We start from the raw sequence: 19,352 nt of genomic DNA on the forward strand, positions 1-19,352 counted from the left end.
ATGACCTGCAGGGACGTGAGTGTGGGCCCCAGAGCCCACTTGGATAAGATTTCCTGTCTTGCTCCTGCCACATCTTTCCAGATCCACCCCCCGCCAGAGCACTGGGTGAGAGCCATGTTGGCCTGGGTTCCTGGGCCTAGCCCTGGCTGGGAGGCTGGGCAATCACATGCCCCCAGACATCTGCCGGTATGAGCCTCTCCCTGCAGCCCTGCCAGGCACGTATCAGCAAGGCTCCTGGGCTGGTGCGAACTCTCATCTAAAACTTTGCTGGCCTCGTGCAATGCGAGGCAGTCAGGAGTGGTGGGGAGGGCCTGCATTTGCTTGCTGGATGTCAGAGTCTAGGAAACTTGTAATCTCTCTGAGCTGTTGGTCCTCTTATGCATCCTTAGAGGACAACAAGACATACCTTATAGGATTAAATGAAAACTCCCATGTGCAAGTCATAGCAAGTGTAAAAAAGTAATCATCGTTGCCAGTTACTCCACTTCCATGATTCCTTTGCATTCCGAAAATTGGTCTCTTATCTACTTTTGATTTGAATTTAAACTTACCTTACCCTTTCCCAAAAGCAATGGGAATTTATCTTAAACTCATGAGGTTACCAATCTCAACTCACCTTCCTCTGGTGTGGTTTTACAAGCTTCGCCCTCATTTTCTGTAGAGGAGAAAACGAAGAAGTCATTAAATACTCATTTATAGATTGGAAATCGTCTTTACCATGTGCAGCTCAGAATTAAAAGAGCCAGGAAAACTGTCTACATATCACCAGTTCCCAAAAGGTCCAGGCTGTCTGGATTATGCAAGTTCACTTTAGCTCCCTGGCCTCTGGAATTTAGTCCAAAATTGTAAATTTCAAGTTTCCCACTCTATCTATCCTGTGGCCACAGTGGTCTCTGCCAATTGTACTTGAATCCCTGCACCAGAGCAACAGGAGAAGTGTGAGCTTTGGGAGCAAGAAGACCTGCCAGGAATCCCAACTGAGAATCTAGATGTCCTCTGCAGAGGGGTCACTTTTAGCTAGAACTTCCCAGTGCAAAGCCTCCAACTCCCTTGTGGGAGGTATGATAGAAGATCCCATCCTTCAAGATAACTGTTGGGGACTAGAGATGAGGGAGCCCAGAGCCTAGGAAGTAGGAGGTGCTCAGTAACCAAGAGCTTTATGGCCCATGTGGCATAAATCAGGCTGTGATTTTCCATTTCCTTTCTCCATGGCCCAGGGGAAATGAAACACTGAGAGAAGCCCCTTCCACTTACTGTAGTTCTCTGCCATGACAGGTAACAGACCACATTTGCCTGCTATGTAGATGTAGCCTCCATCCAAGCTCATGGCATCAGCTTCTCCTTTCTGCAAAGACACAGCACATCACAGCAGGTGAAAAGAGACCATCTTCTGTCCCACATGCCCTCCAAGCTGTTTCCTTGAAGCAGCATGTTTCCTTGAAGCAGCCTGTTTCCTTGAACAGGTCATGAAGTCCCAGGGAGACAGAAGGTGCTGGTACTGAACCCCCAAAGGATCAGTCAGGCACACCCAACATAGAAAATAAAATGTACTCCCATTTTCACCCAAACCATGATGAACTGATGATCAACTCTGGGTGCTTTGCTTAGTTTCTTCAGAAGGAAAGACCCACATTCAGTCCCCCTGTCCTCTCATAGGGCACACTGTCCCAGAGACACTCTCACAGCACCTTTCTGACACCAAGAATTCTCATTTGTAAGACAAATGAGCGGAGTCAGAGACTCAGGGCTGTGTCTGTGGCATAGAGTGCCTCCTGATGGGGGTCCCAGACCTGAATCTCGGCCACATTGGCTGGGTGCTATTTTGATGCTTGGTCAATACAAGATCTTTAATGAATAACTCAAATGATCTGTTAGATATAATTATCTAATGGAGCTAATAAGCCCCAAATTTCAGAAATGCTTAAATTCAACAAGACTACCAAGTTTTCCTTTGGGCTTAGAAATATACTTTTGAAGAATATACCCTAAAGGAATAATCAGATATGTGGGAAACTATTTGGGCAAAATGTGTAAGTGGGCAAAAGCATGCAAGTGTGATTCATAACATCAATAAGATAGGACCAAACTTAATGCTCAACAGCAAGGAAATGGCTCAACAAATTGTAGCACATCCACACTCTGGAATAGCTATCAACATTAAGCTATCAACATGTTTTCATAGAAACAACCTAAATGTCCATCGACAGATGAATGGATAAAGAAGATGTGGTACATATATACAATGGAATACTACTCAGCCATAAAAAAAGAATGAAATAATGCCATTTGCAGCAACATGGATTGACCTAGAGATTATCATAGTAAGTGAAGTGAGTCAGAAAGAGAAAGACAGATACCATATGATGTCACTTATATGTGGAATCTAAAATATGACGCAAATGAATTTATCTACGAAACAGAAGCAGTCTCACAGACATAGAGAACAGACTTGTGGTTGCCAAGGTGGAGGGGGCTTGGGAAGGAATGGGTTGGGAGTTTGGGGTTAGCAGATGCAAACTGTTATACGTAGAACAGATAAACAACAAGGTCCCACTGTATAGCACAGGCAAATATATTCAACATCTTATAATAAACCGTAAGGGAAAAGAAAAATAAAAATTTAAATTAAAAAAAAGAAAAAAAAGAAATGAAAGAGAAAGTCCCCCATAAACTTGGTCCCCAGACATACCACTGTAAACAGAATAGTGTATATTCTTTCAAAAATAAACTACAATATATTTTTAAATATATTTTTAAAAATCATGTTTTCAAAGAATGACTTGTGACAAGGGAAAAGCTCCCTAGATAAGATTAGGTGAGAAAAGGGAGTAAATTCTATGTTTGATATGAGTCCAGTTAACAGGATTTTTTCTCAGTTATAAGGTTACAGTTAGTTTTTATGTATTTTCTTCTTTATATCCTCCAGTTTTTCAACATTATCTAAAAGCAAATATGGAATGCTCTTGTGATCAACAAGGCTAAACTTCTACCTGCTTGCACAATAACACTTGTCTCACTTGCCATGGCACACCGTGGGTTTCAGGCCACACTCAGGTCCAGGCTCCCTACGTAAACATGGCTCAGATTGCCCTCCACCGGGTGCTAACACTAGGAGGAAACAAGCCCTAAGAAGCCCTTCAGATCCAGAAACTCAAAGGTCCTGAGGCTCCGGTGCGGCTCGTCTCCCACAGTGAGGGCAAGGTTCCTTGGAACCTGGCTTTTCGTGTCATTCCCAGGAACACTCACTCACCCTTGGGGACAGGTGGGTAACAGTGGCAGGGGTGCTGCCCTACAGAGGCAGGAGTCACATACCATTATCTTGGCGATGCATTCTTCAGTGTTGTCTGCTAATTCACACTCTATTTCCCCGTTACTGCTCACACTCCACATATCACACTTGTCCCTCTCCAGGTGGTGCACTGCACACCACTTCACCTTCTTGCATTCATCCTTTGAGGTGATTGGGCCTAGGACATAAGGAAGAGAACCAGAGATTAGAAGAGGCCCAGATGTTGCCTGCTGGTTATGCTACTGTCTTCATGAAAATGCTGGGATTTTTCAGCAATACACAAACAGATCCCATTCAAGGAATTAACCTCTTAGAAACCAAAGGTAATAACAGTCTCTTAGTTGACTTCTTATCATTTAGATTTAACTTAAAATTGTTTCTTATGAGAAGTCAACTTTCCTCCCAACCCCAAGGTGCTCTATCACTTCAGGCTGGGTTTTTTTTTCCCCCCTCTTTGTTTAGAAATAGCCCGTAACCATCTGAGCTGTTGTTATATATTTATTCGTTCTTTATTATCTGTTCCCTGCAGGAGAACATAAGCTTGGCCGGGGCACCCTTAGTGCCTGCCTCATGGTCAGCACAATAAATGTTGGCTGAATAAATGGACACCTACCCAACTTTCAGACCCAGCTCAAGAGGCACTTCCTCAAGGAAGCCTTACCTCAATTCCGGGACCTGTCTTTCTTTGTTTTGCACTCTTCTAGAGCCATGATATTTCGTTCTGGGTTTTTGTTTTTGTTTTCCTTCTGCTGAGGAAATCTCTCATTTTTAATTGATCATTCAATGGAGTGACTATTCCTTCAACATTTGTCTTCCCCACTGGGCTGAAGGTTCCATGACAGCAGAATTTAATATATCTTTGACTCACCATTGTATGCCCAGCACGTTGCACAGTTTATAGATAGGTGGTCAATACATGTCTGTTGAATGAAGGAATGTTCAAACACATCCCCAATGACCCAAGGAAACTCAGAAGCAGGATCGACCTGTCTAAAGCTCCAGCTTCACCATGGCACATGTTGACCACAGCATTGGCTTCAGATGTGAACGTTTGTAGCAATTTTATTCTATTTGACTTACTTCATGCCAGGCTAACTGGCTTCACAAAGTGGGTAGGGTAGCCTTGATTTATACAAGGGAAACAGTTCTGGTATCAATATGAATAATTTTAAGCATGAATTTCCTTTAATGCCCTTTGGTGATGCCATTTAGCATTCATCTAACACTGGGCTGCACAGGCAGGGCAGACAAAGGATTGTTGGGACAGGTGTTCAAGACCTGGAAAGACTTTATTGCTGGTGCCCACCCTCACCAGTTTTCCAAGCTCCTAGAGCCACACGATCCTTCCCAAACACTTACGTGTATCTTCTCTTAGATTCCGAAGAGCAGTGACATACTCATATCCCAGGTACAGCCAGGAGTCCATCTTAGGAGGAATCTTTAAAAACCCATTGGCAGAGTCCTTAAACAGCAAGTCCTTCCCATGAAGGGAGCTGAAGAGCTGGAATTCTTCAGAGATACCTTTGCCAAAGTGCTCCTGTGTGTGGTAAAAACACAGATCTGAATGGCTACAGCAGCAAGGGATGCTGCAAAATGGGACCAAAGAAAATTTTAAAACTCAGGAAACTAAATTAAAAAGTGAAATTTTCAAGATGCCAGGAGAGAGGGCAGTCGGACCTGTTCTTTCCCACCCAGCACCTTCTCCATTCACAGCCCTCTTGGGCCATATAACAAACGCCCAATTTCACTGAACGTGTTTCTGTGCCTGTCTCCCTGGCTGGATGACAGCTCACTGAGTGCAAGAAACACATCTCCTTCAGAGGCTGACACTGTATGGTTGCCTTGATGGAGAGATGGACAGATGGACAGATGGGAGGGCTGGATAAGAGAAAGTTGGCTCAGTTCCGGCATTCTGCTGCTCTAGGGAAGGAAAGCTGGCTGTGTGTGCAGCTCCCTTGCAGTCAGGCTGAAGGACCTTGGAAGAGAGATTATTTCCTTTCCAACAGGAGAGATATGGTATAGAGCAAGAAGGGGCAGCTTCATGTCACTGGTCCAGAATGGAAGGGTCCGACAGATGATCATGCAGGACTGGGCTCTGTGCAACTCCAAGAAGGCTTTGCTGGGTGCTTTCTTACAAGTGGATGGTGTGTGGCATGGTCCCCACTGTATCCTGAACACAGAAGGCCTTCTACAGTGACTAGAAGGGAGTGAAGGAGAGCGCCCCAAATCCAAGCAGGGACCCCTACGCAGGAGGGGAGGGTGGTGGGCGGGGCTACCTGGGCCAGGTTGAGAAGCTCCCAGATCAAGTCTTCCTTGCCACCCACGCTTCGGGCCACGACGGCGTGGGAAGGGACCCGGGCCAGGTGGCACCTCTCGTACTCGTCCACAGACGCCCGGCTGTTGTCCTTGCAGAGCAGCTCATACGCGTGCCTGTCACCTTCGTTAGGCAGGTTCTCTGGGGGAGGGAAGCCCACATGAGCCGCCGGCAGGCAGAGCAGGAGGTGTGGTGCCACTTCTGATCCCTTGCAACCCCACTGAATCATAAACTGTGTGAGCTGAGAAGCCTAGAGTAAACATTGAGAGCCAGAAGAAAACTGACTTGCTCAAGATCCCACAGCCAGTTTACAGGTAAAGCTTCTGATGTCCAGTGCAGGGGTGACTGCCCACACCCCACAAGAGGTCTCATCTCAGCAGGCTGACTACAGGCCAAGGTCAGCCACACCTGCTCCCAATCCTCTGCTATTGCAACACTGACCAGGAGGAAGGGTCCCAGTGTCTAGGAAGTTGAATGATAGGATGAGGCCCAGGGGTCCAGCCGGGGACCCCACAGGCACATGCCTCTGCCCAGGTAAACACCCCAGCAGTGAGAAAGGAGGAACACACTATGCGCATGTCTGACTACTGAGCATGAAGAAGAAGGCAGGAAGAAAAGGAAGGCCTTCTGCTTGAAGGGACCTGCAGATTCTTCTCCTATCACCTACCCAATACCGTGGTGTGCTTGACAAAGGCCACGTCCCCAGCGTCTTCCACCAGACACCTGTGGGGAGGAGACACATTAGGAGGGTTCCTGCAGGGCTGGCCCTTCTCCCCAGGTTGAGGGTCTGACCACACTGTCCAACCTTGGGGAAAGGGCAGGGCCTGGGGGAGGACTCTACAAAGACCCACAGCTGAGGGAGCACTGATATCCAGGGTACCATGGAGATGGGGGCGTGAGCTCACAGGATCTGGAGGACCCTCACCATGTGCCCCAAAGCATCAAAAAGGCACTGAAGATGTTTCAGTGAGAAAAGCGTTTTCAAACTTCTGGTGGAAGATAAAGGCATAGTGTCTCTTGAGGGAGGAAAGGTGCCCTTGGCTGGCTCTAAAACTTTAGAGTATAACCAAGGGAGGAGAGGGAGCAAGAAAATCAGCCACATGAGCTGCCTGCACAGGGACGGTGAGAGGAGCCAGGGGAGAGGCCAGCACCTGGAGCGGCCAACGCTGCTGCAGTGGAGAGCCGAGGGCCCGCCACTGAAGAGCAGCGTGGACACTAGGGCCGTGCCCGTCATTTCAGGCTCCGCCTAGTCCAGTGAGAGAACTCTGGGGAAACTGAAAGAGGAGCCCCAGGAGAGGGGCTTCCTTGTCAATGTCACATGAAGAGAGTATGCACTGGCCCGGCCTGGCCTGGGGAGTCCCAGCTGTGTTGCTGAGTCCCTGTGTCACTGAGGCGATTAGGCCCCCTGGTTGCCCCTTTGCAGACTGGGCTCTGCTGTGGGCCAGGAGAGATTTCCAGCCAAGGACATTGGACACTTAGGAGCCCGGATGGAGCAGAAGCTGGTCTCACTCACTTGAAGGCCCCCGAGTAGCCGAAGTATGGTTCGTGGTTGGAGCAGGCGCACTTGTCTGTCCCTTTCCCCGCACACAGTTGGCACAGTTTGGGGAAAGCCGTCTGATCCGCACAGGGCACGCAGCTGGCCGCGAAGAAACTGGCCGCTGCTGCTCAACAGGGAGACACAGAAGCACAGGGCGTGAGCCAGCCTGGCCAGACGCACTTACAGCTCCCAGCCTAGGCTCACGATGGGCCAGAGACACCCAGACAAAACCAGCACCCCCAGACCCAGGCTGCCTTTACAAGTGTTCACTCTTCAAGATTAAGTGTTTCCAAAAGGGGGCGAGTTTAACCCCTTTCCTCCCTCCTCCCCACCCAAGAACCAGGCTTGTGCCAGCCACCCTCTAAGACCAGGTCACCGTCAGCCCCCCTCCCTGCCTTGTCAGACTGGAACAGCTCAGAGAGAGGTCTCCTCTGGGATCCATGCCTGAGAGACGGAGGACCCGCCTGGAGAGGTGCACGCCAAGTTCATGGCCAGCAGATGGCCACCAGGGAAAGCTCCAGCAGAATGGGAAAAGCATCAGCCACAGACAGGAAAGCACCCCAGGGAAGTGGACAATGGGGCCTAGCAATCCTTGGCCCTGACTGAAGCCCTCTGTTCCCTTCCTCCCACTCCTCAGGACAGCCTCTGGTGGGGTGTCAGGAGCTCAGAGATAAAAGGACTTGTGACAGCCCCTAATGGCTGCTGGTGCAGCAGACCTGCCAGTTTAAAGCTGTTTAACCTCCCACCTCCACTCCCAGAGTCATCACACATCATCACCTGATCATGTCTGAGTGACACCAGTGTGGCCCATGTGGGCATCTGAGGAAGAGATGCCTGCTGAGGGCACTCACCCTCCTGCCTGCTTACCTCTCTGAAGAGATTCATGTGGCTCAGGCAAGTCCCAGTACAGTAAGCCCATGGGAATGTTCCACCCAGCAGATCTGCCGAGGCCTGTGTGGCAGGTCTTCTTGCCTTTGAGCTCATTCAGCTTGAAGCCAGTGCCCGCCTTCACCACGGCCACAGCGTAATAGTGAGTTTGCGGGTCTGCAAAGGGAGAGCGTGGATGAAAGACTCTCAGACTGGGCCTCAGGGAAGCACTGCTCATCACTACTGGCTCTTGAGTAGGGAAGGGGAACCCAGAGGTAACATTTATGTTGGGTTGGCTTCTAAAGAGGGAAGGATCAGAAAAACTTTCCTAGGCTTACAGGGGAAAGAAAGCACCGCAGAGGAGACATTTGTAGCAACCCTCCAGGCAAACCCAGGAGCAAGAAGCCACATGCACACATGCCCCAGTGCTCTTGCCTACCCAGGCCTTGCAGGGAGTATCTGCCTACAACTACCAAGCCAAGCTCCCCTGGAAACTGGAACTGTGGCAACAGAAGCCACATTCCTGACTTTCTCTAAGTATTTTTGTCCCTCACACAGGCCCAGGGACAGTGGAGTTGCTCTCAGAAGAGATGCAAAGCTGTCAGGGCTCCAAGTTCGTGCTTCTGTGTGGTCTGTCCCCTGCGTGTGGCATCTGTGGTTCTTGGAGAACTGCTCTTTCCACATTTAAACCCCAGTGGTTCAGCTCAGATTGCACACAGCCTGCCCAGGAGGTCAGTGTCCTGAGCACCAGTCCTCAACCAGCCCAAAGCTCCCAGAGGCCTTGAGTTGTGGCTATGGTGTTTGATAGGGTCCCTCATTCCCCACTCACTGCCCCCTGGGGAAAGCTCATCAGTAGCTAATCTCCATTACCTGCCTGAATGAGACAAGACTCAGCATCTACCAGGAGAGAACAAGGGCCACAAACACCTTCCTGGGTCCCCGGGGAGAACTTACTATCTTTTTGGCCATAGAACTCTGCCACGATGGGCTTCAGGTTGTAGGGCTTCAGGCCTGCCTCGAACACCAAACCTCCATCCAACGTCACAGCATCTGCTTCATTATCCTGAAAGAGATCAGACCAGAGTCTGATGAAGCCCTTACTTCTGAGTAAGGTCTATCTATAGTTGGGTGGTGCTCCTTGGATCTGGGGCCAGAAGAACCCTCAGTTTGGCCAATAGCTAACTGCACAGCACCACAGGCTTCAGTTAACTCTACCTCCGTGGTGAGGGGATTTGGCCACCATATTCCTTAATTTCTGCAAAGAGAAAGAATGGATCACTTTTCTCTTTTCCCTGGTGAGGAGTCCAGCTGCTGGCCCAGAAAACTGTCGTGATTTTTCAAGACTGAACTAAATTACAGAGGCTTTACCAGCAGGCCTCTTGGGAGAAAGCTGCGCCCCCAACACCAGACTGGGTGCACAGCCCATGCACCACAGGCTCTGAAGGGGCTGCAGTGAAGGACTCAGGTCCCTCTGCCTGGCCGTTCTGTTACACATATTTACATTTCAAGTTCAGGTTCTTTCCTTTGGTGACCTCTTTATTTTGGGCCTTCTGCTGAGATCTTCTTCAGATGCCTCTGTGGAGACTTCTCTATGGGGAAGGGGAGGCTTGAAGACAACCTTCTCCACTCTGATTCAGTGCTCAGTACTTTTCCTTCCTGTCCTGGGTCCATATAACTGCAGGAGTCTTTTGTTCAGGGACGGGTGCTTTCTCTGGCTTTAACTTCTAACTTATACTCTGAACTGAGTGTTAAACGCTAATTATTACTTCCATTATGGCTGATTGTTCATTTAATCAACTACACAGACACCATTGTCCAACTCAGCTCCATTTTACACATTAAAAAATAGAGGCCCGGAAAGTTTAAGTCACCTCCCCAGGCCACATAGCTAGTAAGTCATGGAGCTGGGATTTGAATCCACGTAGTGTGGGTTTATTTCTCCCACTTACTGTTACTTGCTGGGTTTTTTGTTTTCATTTTTAGTTTTTGCTTCCACTAATTCTCATCTTTAAACCAATAGTTCACTTGGTTCACTATAACCAATATTATAGATACCTTCCCACTAGATCTAGAATTTATTTTCTCTTGAAGTGAGAAGCACCATCTTTTACGTAGACACTTCATAACATACTCTTCTTGCTTTTTTTCTTGCTTCAAATATCTTTAATCAAAATGATTTTTCTTGGGGCTTCCCTGGTGGCACAGTGGTTGAGAGTCCACCTGCCGATGCAGGGGACACGGGTTTGTGCCCCGGTCCGGGAAGATCCCACATGCCGTGGAGCGGCTAGGCCCGTGAGCCATGGCCGCTGAGCCTGCACGTCCGGAGCCTGTGTTCCGCAAAGGGAGAGGCCACAACAGTGAGAGGCCCACGTACCGCAAAAAAAAAAAAAAAAAAAAAAAAAAAAAATCAGAAAAGGAGAAATCAGGGGAAAGCAGGACTAAAAGAAGTCAAAAAGTAAATGGCAGAAATAAGTACAAATTTATCAATAAAAAAATAATAATTTGGGCTTCCCTGGTGGCTCACTGGTTGAGAATCCGCCTGCCAGTGCAGGGGACACAGGTTCGAGCCCTGGTCCAGGAAGATCCCACATGTGGCGGAGCAACTAAGCCCATGCGCCACAACTACTGAGCCTGCACTCTAGAGCCCGTGTGCCACAACGACTGAGCCTGCACTCTAGAGCCCGCGAGCCACAACTACTGAGCTCGCGTGCCACAACTACTGAAGCCCATGTGCCTAGAGCCTGTGCTCCGCAACAAGAGAAGCCACCTCAGTGAGAAGCCCACACACCACAACGAAGAGTAGCCCCTGCTCGCCAAAACTAGAGAGAGCCCGTGCTCAGCAACGAAGACCCAACGCGGCCAACAAAGAAAATAAATAAATAAATAAATAAATAAATAAATAAATCTATTTATTTATTTATTTATTAAAAAATAATTTATTGGGCCTCCCTGGTGGCGCAGTGGTTAAGAGTCCGCCTGCTGATGCAGGGGATACGGGTTCGTGCCCCGGTCTGGGAGGATCCCATATGCCGCGGAGCGGCTGGGCCCATGAGCCATGGCCGCTGGGCCTGCGCATCCGGAGCCTGTGCTCCGCAACGGGAGAGGCCACAACAGTGAGAGGCCCACATACCGCAAAAAGAAAAAAAAAAAAATTTATTAATGGTCTAAATTTACCACATAAAATAAATAAGATTGTCAGATTTCTTTAATAAACAAAATCCAGCAATAAACAATTTTCAAAAGACACACCTGAAAGATAAGCACACAGAAAGTTGAAAATAAAGGAATGGAAAGAGATATAGGAAGAGGATACTAGCCAAAAGAAAGTTGATGTAGTATGTATGCTAATATCATAAAAATAGAGTTTAGTTAAGAAGTACTGCCAGAGATAGTGATTTTTTCATAATAATAAAATATCAAATTCACCAAGAATGATATGGGTTATGCTCTCATACACTGCTGGTGAGAGTGGAAATTGGAATAACCACATTGGATTTGCTTAAAAACCAAATACATCTGGCATCGTCTTCAAAGTCAAATACTCACATATCCCATGGCACAGAAAGTCTGCTCCTACACATATATTAAAGAGAAACTAGTAATTCTTGTGTCCCAGGAGATTTGTATAAAAATATTCCACAAACACTGATTAGAATAACAAAACACTGGAAAAAATCCAAATGTCTTATGACCAGAAAAGAAAACATAAATTGTGGTATACTAACACAATGGACTTTTGTAGAGCTCTGAAAATGAATGAACAATAGCTATAGTCAACAACGTGTGTGAAAACTTAGCATAATATTGAGGAGGGAAAAACAAGTATGAGAAGACAACACATAGGGATGGCATGTTTATAAAATATTTTAAGAAGCAAAATTATACAATCATCCACACATACTTATATGTCTTAAATTAAAATAAAAGGCAAGAAAGTTTTAGGATTCTGTTTGCGCTGGATGGGGAAACACACAGTAGTTGTAAGTAGGGCCAGTGGCTTACACTACCCCAAGTAGTGTTGTTCCCATAGAATCCAATGCTGCCCCACAGTAGCCCTAGAAATAAGCTACTGGCAATGATGAAGTTTTGAGACCCTCTGGTGGGTTTGTGGATAATATTATTTTATATTATTAACATATTTAAAAACAAAGAGAGGTATGCATACACCAAAGCTGAAATTATGTCATAACTCAAGAGTTATAATTAAGCCATGATAGTAACTGAGGTTCAATAAACACACACACACACACCCCAAACCAGTTGTCTATACCCAATCACTGATTCCTTGAGTTGACCGTGCTCCATCTGGCTGCGTCTACCTCTCCCACCTCAGTCCTCCTTCCAGCCTCCTGCTTGCTCCACTCCAGTCACCCTACCTTCCCTACAGAAACTCAAACAAGCCCAGCTCTCCCCTGCCTCAGGCCCTTTGCACATGCTATGGTTCACTACCTGGCATATTCTACCATAGCTTTTGGCAGGCTTACCCATGCTCACCCCTGGGGTCTCAGGTTCATTGCTCCCTCTCAGGGAGTCCCTGACACCCGGGCCAAAGCAAGGTTCCTCTGAAAGTTCTGTTTCTTTCCCTCCATGGTACATGACACAATTTGAAATTTAATGTCTACTTGTTTGCATGTTTTTCTTCTCTCCTGACGAGACTGTAAACTCCTCAAAAGTAAGGAGCATGTGTGTTTAAGTTCACTACTACAGCCCCATTGCCCAGCACAGGGTCTGACACACGTTCAAATGTGCAGAAACAATGGTAAAGGAGTGAAGAGTATTTTGGAAAACCTAGACGTCAAAAGGATCAGCTATCAACTGCAATCATGACTATGTATTCCTCTTCCCTGTGTGTACCATTCATCTACTTCTTGTGATGCATCAGGAACCTCCAGAATAGTGTTACGTGGTCATTTTGATAGCATGTATTCTTGTTTTCTTCTCTGAGTTCAGAGAATTTAGTGGCTCAAAGGAGTCCCCTTTCAGAGCATGTTAGATTTTCCTTTAAGACTCATTAAAGGTGACTGCTCCTATTTCCATTTCTAAAGTGATTTTACTCGCACTAGGGGCTGACTGCCCCACACAGCAGCCTCCTACCTGTGAGTACAGAATGATTCCAAAACGACAGGAGAAAGAGAAAGTAGGGATTTTCTTCCGCTCTCCTTTAGGCAGCCACTACTTACCACGATGGCCTTGATGCAATCGATGTAAGAGGTCTTCTTCACACAGGAGACAAAAGGACCAGTTTCAAAGGCTTTATCCATACTTTCGCGGAAACTGGAGCACTTACTGGCCTCATGACTTGAAACGGTGCACCACCTCACGGTTTTCTCTGAGACAGCCAGACACGGCCCTAGGGTAGAGAGGTCAGAGGTCCCTGTGCCGGTGGGAGAGACGGCAGCACCCTGTGGAGGGTCGTGAAGTCTACTCCCCCTCCATCCTGTCCACGCCCACTCCTGTCCGTGAACAACAAGGGACACAGTTTCCACTGCATTCTGAGTCTGGGGACGAGTGACAGGCACCCTAATGGCCTCTTAGTTTCCCACTGACCAGACTGTGCTGGCCAGAAGGATGCCGACTTGACTCTCAGCTCTCAACTGGAGACAATAAGCTGCTCCCCTGTGTTCTCTGAGCCTCCGTCATTCACCTCATGACCCGTGGCCTGCCATGGAATACAAGCTTCAGGATACACAGGGGATTTTTAGCTACGTCAAGGTGTTGGCTCAATGCTACAACTCTGGGAAGCCAGCAGGATAGGAATTACATCATCCAGTAATTAGTATCTTTTAGAGATGAGGGAACTGGGCTCAGAGAGTGATGCTTTACCCTAGGTTACCCAGCCTGTTACTAGCTGAGACTGGCCTAGAAATCAGGTCTCCAGACTTTGGTCTCTGCCCAGGGAACAAAAGAAGATAACATTCTGAGTTGTTTTCCATGCGCTTGGCCAGTACATAGGGGTTCATGATTGATGAGGCAATAAATGTGCCTGTGATGCTCATCTGTCAGCCTCTGTTCCAAGAATAACTAGAAACTCCACATATTCAATGTTTCTCTCTGTTTCCAATGACCCCTCCCTCAATTTTACCATTAGGCTTTTTGGCTGCCACTACGAGAAGCTAAAGCCAGCCGTGTCTGTAGCCATTAATCCATGGGGTTGCAGATGTGTTGTCCCCATGATATGAGCATTTGGCACTGTCCCCAAAGCCCTCTGTCATCTCCACTCTGTGGATCAACAGCACAGGGCTGGCTCAAGGAAGTGGATGAATATTCACAATGCACAGAGCAAAAGAGGGGGAGGGAACAGTTCTCCTGGATGGAAAAAGAGGGGCCACAGGAAGCCTGTCCCCCAACCACCCTTTATCCCACCTCTGCCCATGGGATATCAAGGGAGACAACAAGGAGTCAGTGGCAGACTGTCCCCAAAACCACTCCTCCAGGCCCTCCCCAAACTGCCCCTCCTGAGATCCCAGAGGCAGGAATTTGTCCTCAGTCATGCATTTACCTTCCACAGCCCTGTGAGATTCTCTGAGGTTAGGGTTGGGGGCCGGGCGGTAGGCAAAGGCAAGCAAGGTGGGTCGACTCTCAAGGGTTATCTTTTGGGGAAAGACAAGTAACTAAACACAGAAGGCTCCAAAGGTATTATAAATGCACCACGAGTGGCCAGCCAAAGTTAGAGGACAAAGGGGGCCTCACAGTGACAGGCTCCGAAGCACAGATGTGTGCAGCAAAGTCCACTCCACTAGTGCCTGGATCCACGGCCTCATTTACTCTCACGGGACCTTTCCAGGCCAGGCTGTACTACCCCCCTCACCGCTGGGGACCCAAACAGTTTGGCTTCAGATCCCATGCTCCGAACCCTTCAGCTGCCCTGCTTCATTAGTGGGACGTGGTCAGCACCAAGGGCACCCACGGGACGTCAGACCATCCGTGGAGGTGGGACCAGATCTGGGGAGGCCTTGAATGCCACCCCAGGCAGTTTGGACTTGATTGAGACCGCAGCGAAGGGATTTGATAAACCGTGACGGAAGCGCTCTAATTTATTGTGTTCCGCTACTACAAGGTTTTCTGGACACGAGGGGGAAGCGAGGAGGCGGTGAAAAGGTGGCAGAGGCACAGGCAAGACCAGAAGGTGCGCGCAAGCGCAGAGCTGTCCCCGAGGCAGTGATATAGCAGATGCAAGGGTGGGGCGGGGAGAAGCGAAAGAAAGGTCCGGGCTTCCAGCTCCAGCGCGGAGCCCAGGGATGGCGTGGCGGGCTCCGGTATGCGGGGGGCGCCCGGGCCGGCGACTCTGAGGGCCTTCCCAGCGGCCACACTCACCCAGGACCGCGCAGGCTAGCAGAGCGCGGACGGCGAGCCTCATCCTCCCGGGTCTGCGAAGCGGAGTGCCGAGCACAGACGGACCGGTTTCTGGGCCACCTCCCTGCACCTCCCTGCACCTCCCTGCGCCCCAAGCCCCTTTATCCCCCGCGGGGCTGGCCAAGCACAATCTTTGACCCCCTTTGTTTGTGCAGCCCGATTGCCCAATCGCCCCTCAGCCCTCCCCGCTCACTCCTCGCTCAGGCTGATCACCTCATTTCCTGACCTCTGGGACAGACCCGTGGGTGGCATCCAACACAAAAATGCTGACTGGAAGGGAATTCAAGAAAAATCACGCCGTTGTTAATGCGCGCTTGCTCTGTGCCAGGAGCAGAACTGCAGCGGAAAGAGGCGGGGGGCGGGGGGGCTCGGCTTCTGAATCCCAGGGTGCCACGGCTGGTCCTGAACCAACCTCTGTGCTCATTCTACAGATGGAAGAAGGAAGGGACTGCCCCAAACGCACACCAGAACAGGAGAATGACAGGCAGAGAGCTTCCTGGGAGAGGGTGTGAGAGGAGAATAAGGCTGACCACAAGTCAAAGACAACAGGCTCAACCTCTTTCACTTGTTCCCAGGTGTATCCAGAAATCCTGCTCCTTCTTGGGCCCTTAAAGCCCCACGGAGGAGCTGTCCCTCCCCGTGTGTCCTCCTGAGCACAGGATCCTGGACTGGTAACCTTGCTTCCCTCATGCAGCCTGCTGGACACCTAGGCTAGGGACAGTCACAGGAGAGACAATGTCTCTCCCACAAGAAGCTGCCCTGGAATGTGATCAAGACTGTGACACTCAGGACAAGTGACACGTGAACACAAAGGAAGGGACCCAGGAGAGGATGTGGCCTGATCTCAATGCCCTGGGTCATCCCTGGCTCCCTCCAGAAAAGTGGTCTCCAAACCATTCTGATTGCCCATCCTTATCTGGAAAAATAGTGAGGCTGTACATTGTGTGTGTGTATATATATATATACACTTTTAAAACTAATATTGTGTATATTTCAATCCTGAAAGGAATAGAAAATTTGTAAACAATGAGACAGATGAAACACTCATTTTTAAATGTCTCTCTATATACTCTGCCTTATACACAATGAAAAATACCTCAAGAAAAAATATACACTTAAGGAAGGGGCAAGGTTCCTGACAGTAGATGTAAGTCCATATTCCAGAGAGTCAACGTAATTTTAGGGTTTTCTTAAGTTACTTATCCAACCCAATCAGATTATCATTGTTTTTGGTTTTATTTACACAAATTTACACCAGACTTAGAAGATATCTCAGTAGTGCCATTTTATTTTAGTTCACCTGTGTTTGTGATATTGGAATCATCTTCTAGGTCTAGTTTCTTTGCAGGAATCTTTCTAAGGCGCTCCTGCATTCTGTGAGATCTGATGAGTTAAATCACGTTACTTAATCTGTACATCCATTTTACTGGGCATATGCAAACCACAAAATGTGGAACCACAAAAGCCAAAAGTAAAGGACAGTTCAGTCACAGCCTTCCAGCATCCCCTTCCCCACCCCACCCCTTGTGAAGCTTTCCCCATCTTCCCCAGGAACCTCAAAGGCCCTCCATGACGTGCGTCTGCCTGCCTTGCAGACCAGGTGGGAGGCTCTGCCAATCCTCATAGGAAACAAGAGTGAGTGTTAACTTGTTCATCATTTGCATGAGAAGTAAATATCATCGGAAGCTAGCATAAACTCCCCACGCCCCAATAGACTGTCTCATGTACAAGGGGCTACACACGCCCCATTTCAGACAGCGCTACTTTAGCAGGGACTTTCTGTTTACAGGGGGACATAAGACAAGCCCGGCCCTCCAAATCCCTGCCTCACCGGGAAGAAGAGTGGCGGCTGCTGCCCTTGTGGACCTTCCGGCTCAAGCCATGGGAAACCCAGAATCTTGGCAGAAGGGGCAAATTCCTGCTGCCCACTGCAGCAGGCATTAGCGGGTGGCCTGCCCTCATGGGGCACCTTGAGGTACAGAGAGGGGGATGGAGGGGGAAAGTCAGGGGCAGGGCTGGCTGGGAGAGGCTCCACAGAGCAGGACGCCCACATTCAGCTCATGCCTTCTACAGGTCCTGCTGTGAGCTTGCAAAGTCTGCCCAGAAGCAGGAAGGAGAGCTGTCGAACATTGAGCTAATCCACAAACACACGGGAGCTTGGTGGAGGGCATGCGAGGCAGATGGACATTGATCCTCCCTGCTGGGCCCCTTCTGCACTCACACAGTGAGGCTTTCCTGAGGCAGCTCCTCCGGGGACAGGCCTACAGCCTGGCCTGAGCTCTCAGAGAGAGCACTCTAGCCAGGCTGAGCCCTCTCTGGGCCAGCCAAGCCCCTGCCTTGCCTCAGTGGAGCCCTCTGAGTCTGAGCCCAGGACATGCAGGGGAGGACGTGCGGAGTCCACGGGATCCGAAGAAGGGCCGGACGAGACATGGAGAACAGGATCCGCACCTACTACTCACAAGAGCCTTGGTTCTTGCTCAGGAGGACAGGAGAGAGGCCTGTGTCTGCCACTCCTAGGAGGCAGGGGTGAGGCCAGCTGTGGGTGCACATGAGTGCATGACCCTGGTTGTATGGCTGCGCCCACGTCTATAATGTGTATGGGGGTGTGTGCTGGTGAGAGGTGGAAGTGTCAGTGTTCTGTGTCCTTGGTGGCCCAAGACACTTGTCCCTGTGCTCTCCCTTATGGTGGTTAATTCTTTACTAGAAACACTCTGGAGTCAGGAAACTCATTGTCCCTCTTTTATAGCTTAATGATGGCTAATACTTGCGGAGAGATTCACTGGGCCCTCACCACAGCCCTCTGAGATCGGTGCATTAGAATCCTCATTTTACAGGTGAGATGAGGACACTGAGGCCCTGAGCGGTTATTAACTTGTCCAAGATCAGCTGGCGAGCGAGGTGCAAAATCAGGCTGTCTGGTTCCAGAGCGTATGTACCCATCCACCAGGGACACTGCCTCTCCCATGAAACAGGGGCACACACAGAGGCCAAGAGGCTTGTCTGGGGTCACATTGAGAGAGAAACAGACCAGAGGCCTCCAGGACTGCCATTTCTCCACAGACACACAGCCCCCATTTTCTGCTGCAGAGGGGTTTGTCTCTGGGAGAGGTGTGGGTGCCCCAACTGCAGCACCTCAGGCATGCACTGGCTCTTCATGCTCAGATGGAAGGAAAGGATCATGTTTTCAGCTGTTCCACATGCCAGGCACTGTTCTGGGGCAAGACCTTGTGATCTTGACTAACTGCCTAAGGAGATAAGATCAGTCCCCCATTTTTTAGATGTGAACATTACAGTAAAATGACAGGTCCTCATTCACAGAGCTCTGGGACCTGAACTCAAATCTCCTAAGTCCCAGCTTTCTCTACACCACAGCTGCCTTCTTGATACTGATCCTTTCTCCTTTTTTTTTTTTTAATATTGATCTTGTCTCCTTTTTTTATATTGATCTTGTCTCCTTTTTTTTTCTATATTGATCTTCTCTTTATTTGTCCAGAGAGGAGGGAAGAAAGGGAGGAAGGGAGGGAGGAGAGAGAGAGAGAGAAGAGAACTTCCAGTTACAGATGAATCGAAGTCATGATCCAAATATTCCACCATAAACTGAATAAAACTCTCAAATTCCAACAGGATTGGCCCTCTTGTTGAAAGAGGTGGACTTGTGTGTACATGCAGGGAGGTTGGGTAGCTGACCTAAAGGAGATGGCATGAAGGCACTGGTCCTCTGAACCAATATTTGTTTCTAAATGTTGCCTCATGTACAAAGAAGCGGAGCAAACAAAGGGCCTCTGTCTGCTTGAACCCGTCCCTCCTCCCCCCTCCCTCACTGCTCTCTGCCCAACACCAAGGCTTCTCCTCTGAAAGGCCTGCCTGTGGTCATTGGGAAGGTGGGATCAGGCAGCCTGAGAACTACACTCGTAGACTCCTTATCCTGCAGACCTGCCAGCTCAGGGATGTGTGGCGTGATGGTTGGTAACAAAGAGCAGAGTCGTTTTAGG

At 48.9% G+C, this 19,352-nt stretch overlaps 1 protein-coding gene across 1 annotated transcript in view; it reads right to left on the minus strand.

The window, feature by feature from the left end:
- Positions 1–15,517, minus strand: part of TF (transferrin) — a 29,543-nt gene extending 14,026 nt beyond the window's left edge. The window contains exons 1-11 of the mRNA XM_060099681.1: positions 15,322–15,517; positions 13,188–13,357; positions 8,962–9,070; positions 8,008–8,184; positions 7,117–7,264; positions 6,271–6,326; positions 5,566–5,744; positions 4,649–4,826; positions 3,313–3,467; positions 1,255–1,345; positions 617–655 (exon numbers count right to left, since the gene is read on the minus strand). Coding sequence (XP_059955664.1) covers positions 617–655; positions 1,255–1,345; positions 3,313–3,467; positions 4,649–4,826; positions 5,566–5,744; positions 6,271–6,326; positions 7,117–7,264; positions 8,008–8,184; positions 8,962–9,070; positions 13,188–13,357; positions 15,322–15,364 — 1,345 coding nt within the window. The 5' untranslated portion in view covers positions 15,365–15,517. The remainder of the gene's footprint in view (positions 1–616; positions 656–1,254; positions 1,346–3,312; positions 3,468–4,648; positions 4,827–5,565; positions 5,745–6,270; positions 6,327–7,116; positions 7,265–8,007; positions 8,185–8,961; positions 9,071–13,187; positions 13,358–15,321) is intronic.
- Between the last annotated feature and the right edge of the window lie 3,835 nt (positions 15,518–19,352).

This window comes from Mesoplodon densirostris, chromosome 5, assembly GCF_025265405.1.
Source record: "Mesoplodon densirostris isolate mMesDen1 chromosome 5, mMesDen1 primary haplotype, whole genome shotgun sequence".
NCBI lineage: Eukaryota > Metazoa > Chordata > Mammalia > Artiodactyla > Ziphiidae > Mesoplodon > Mesoplodon densirostris.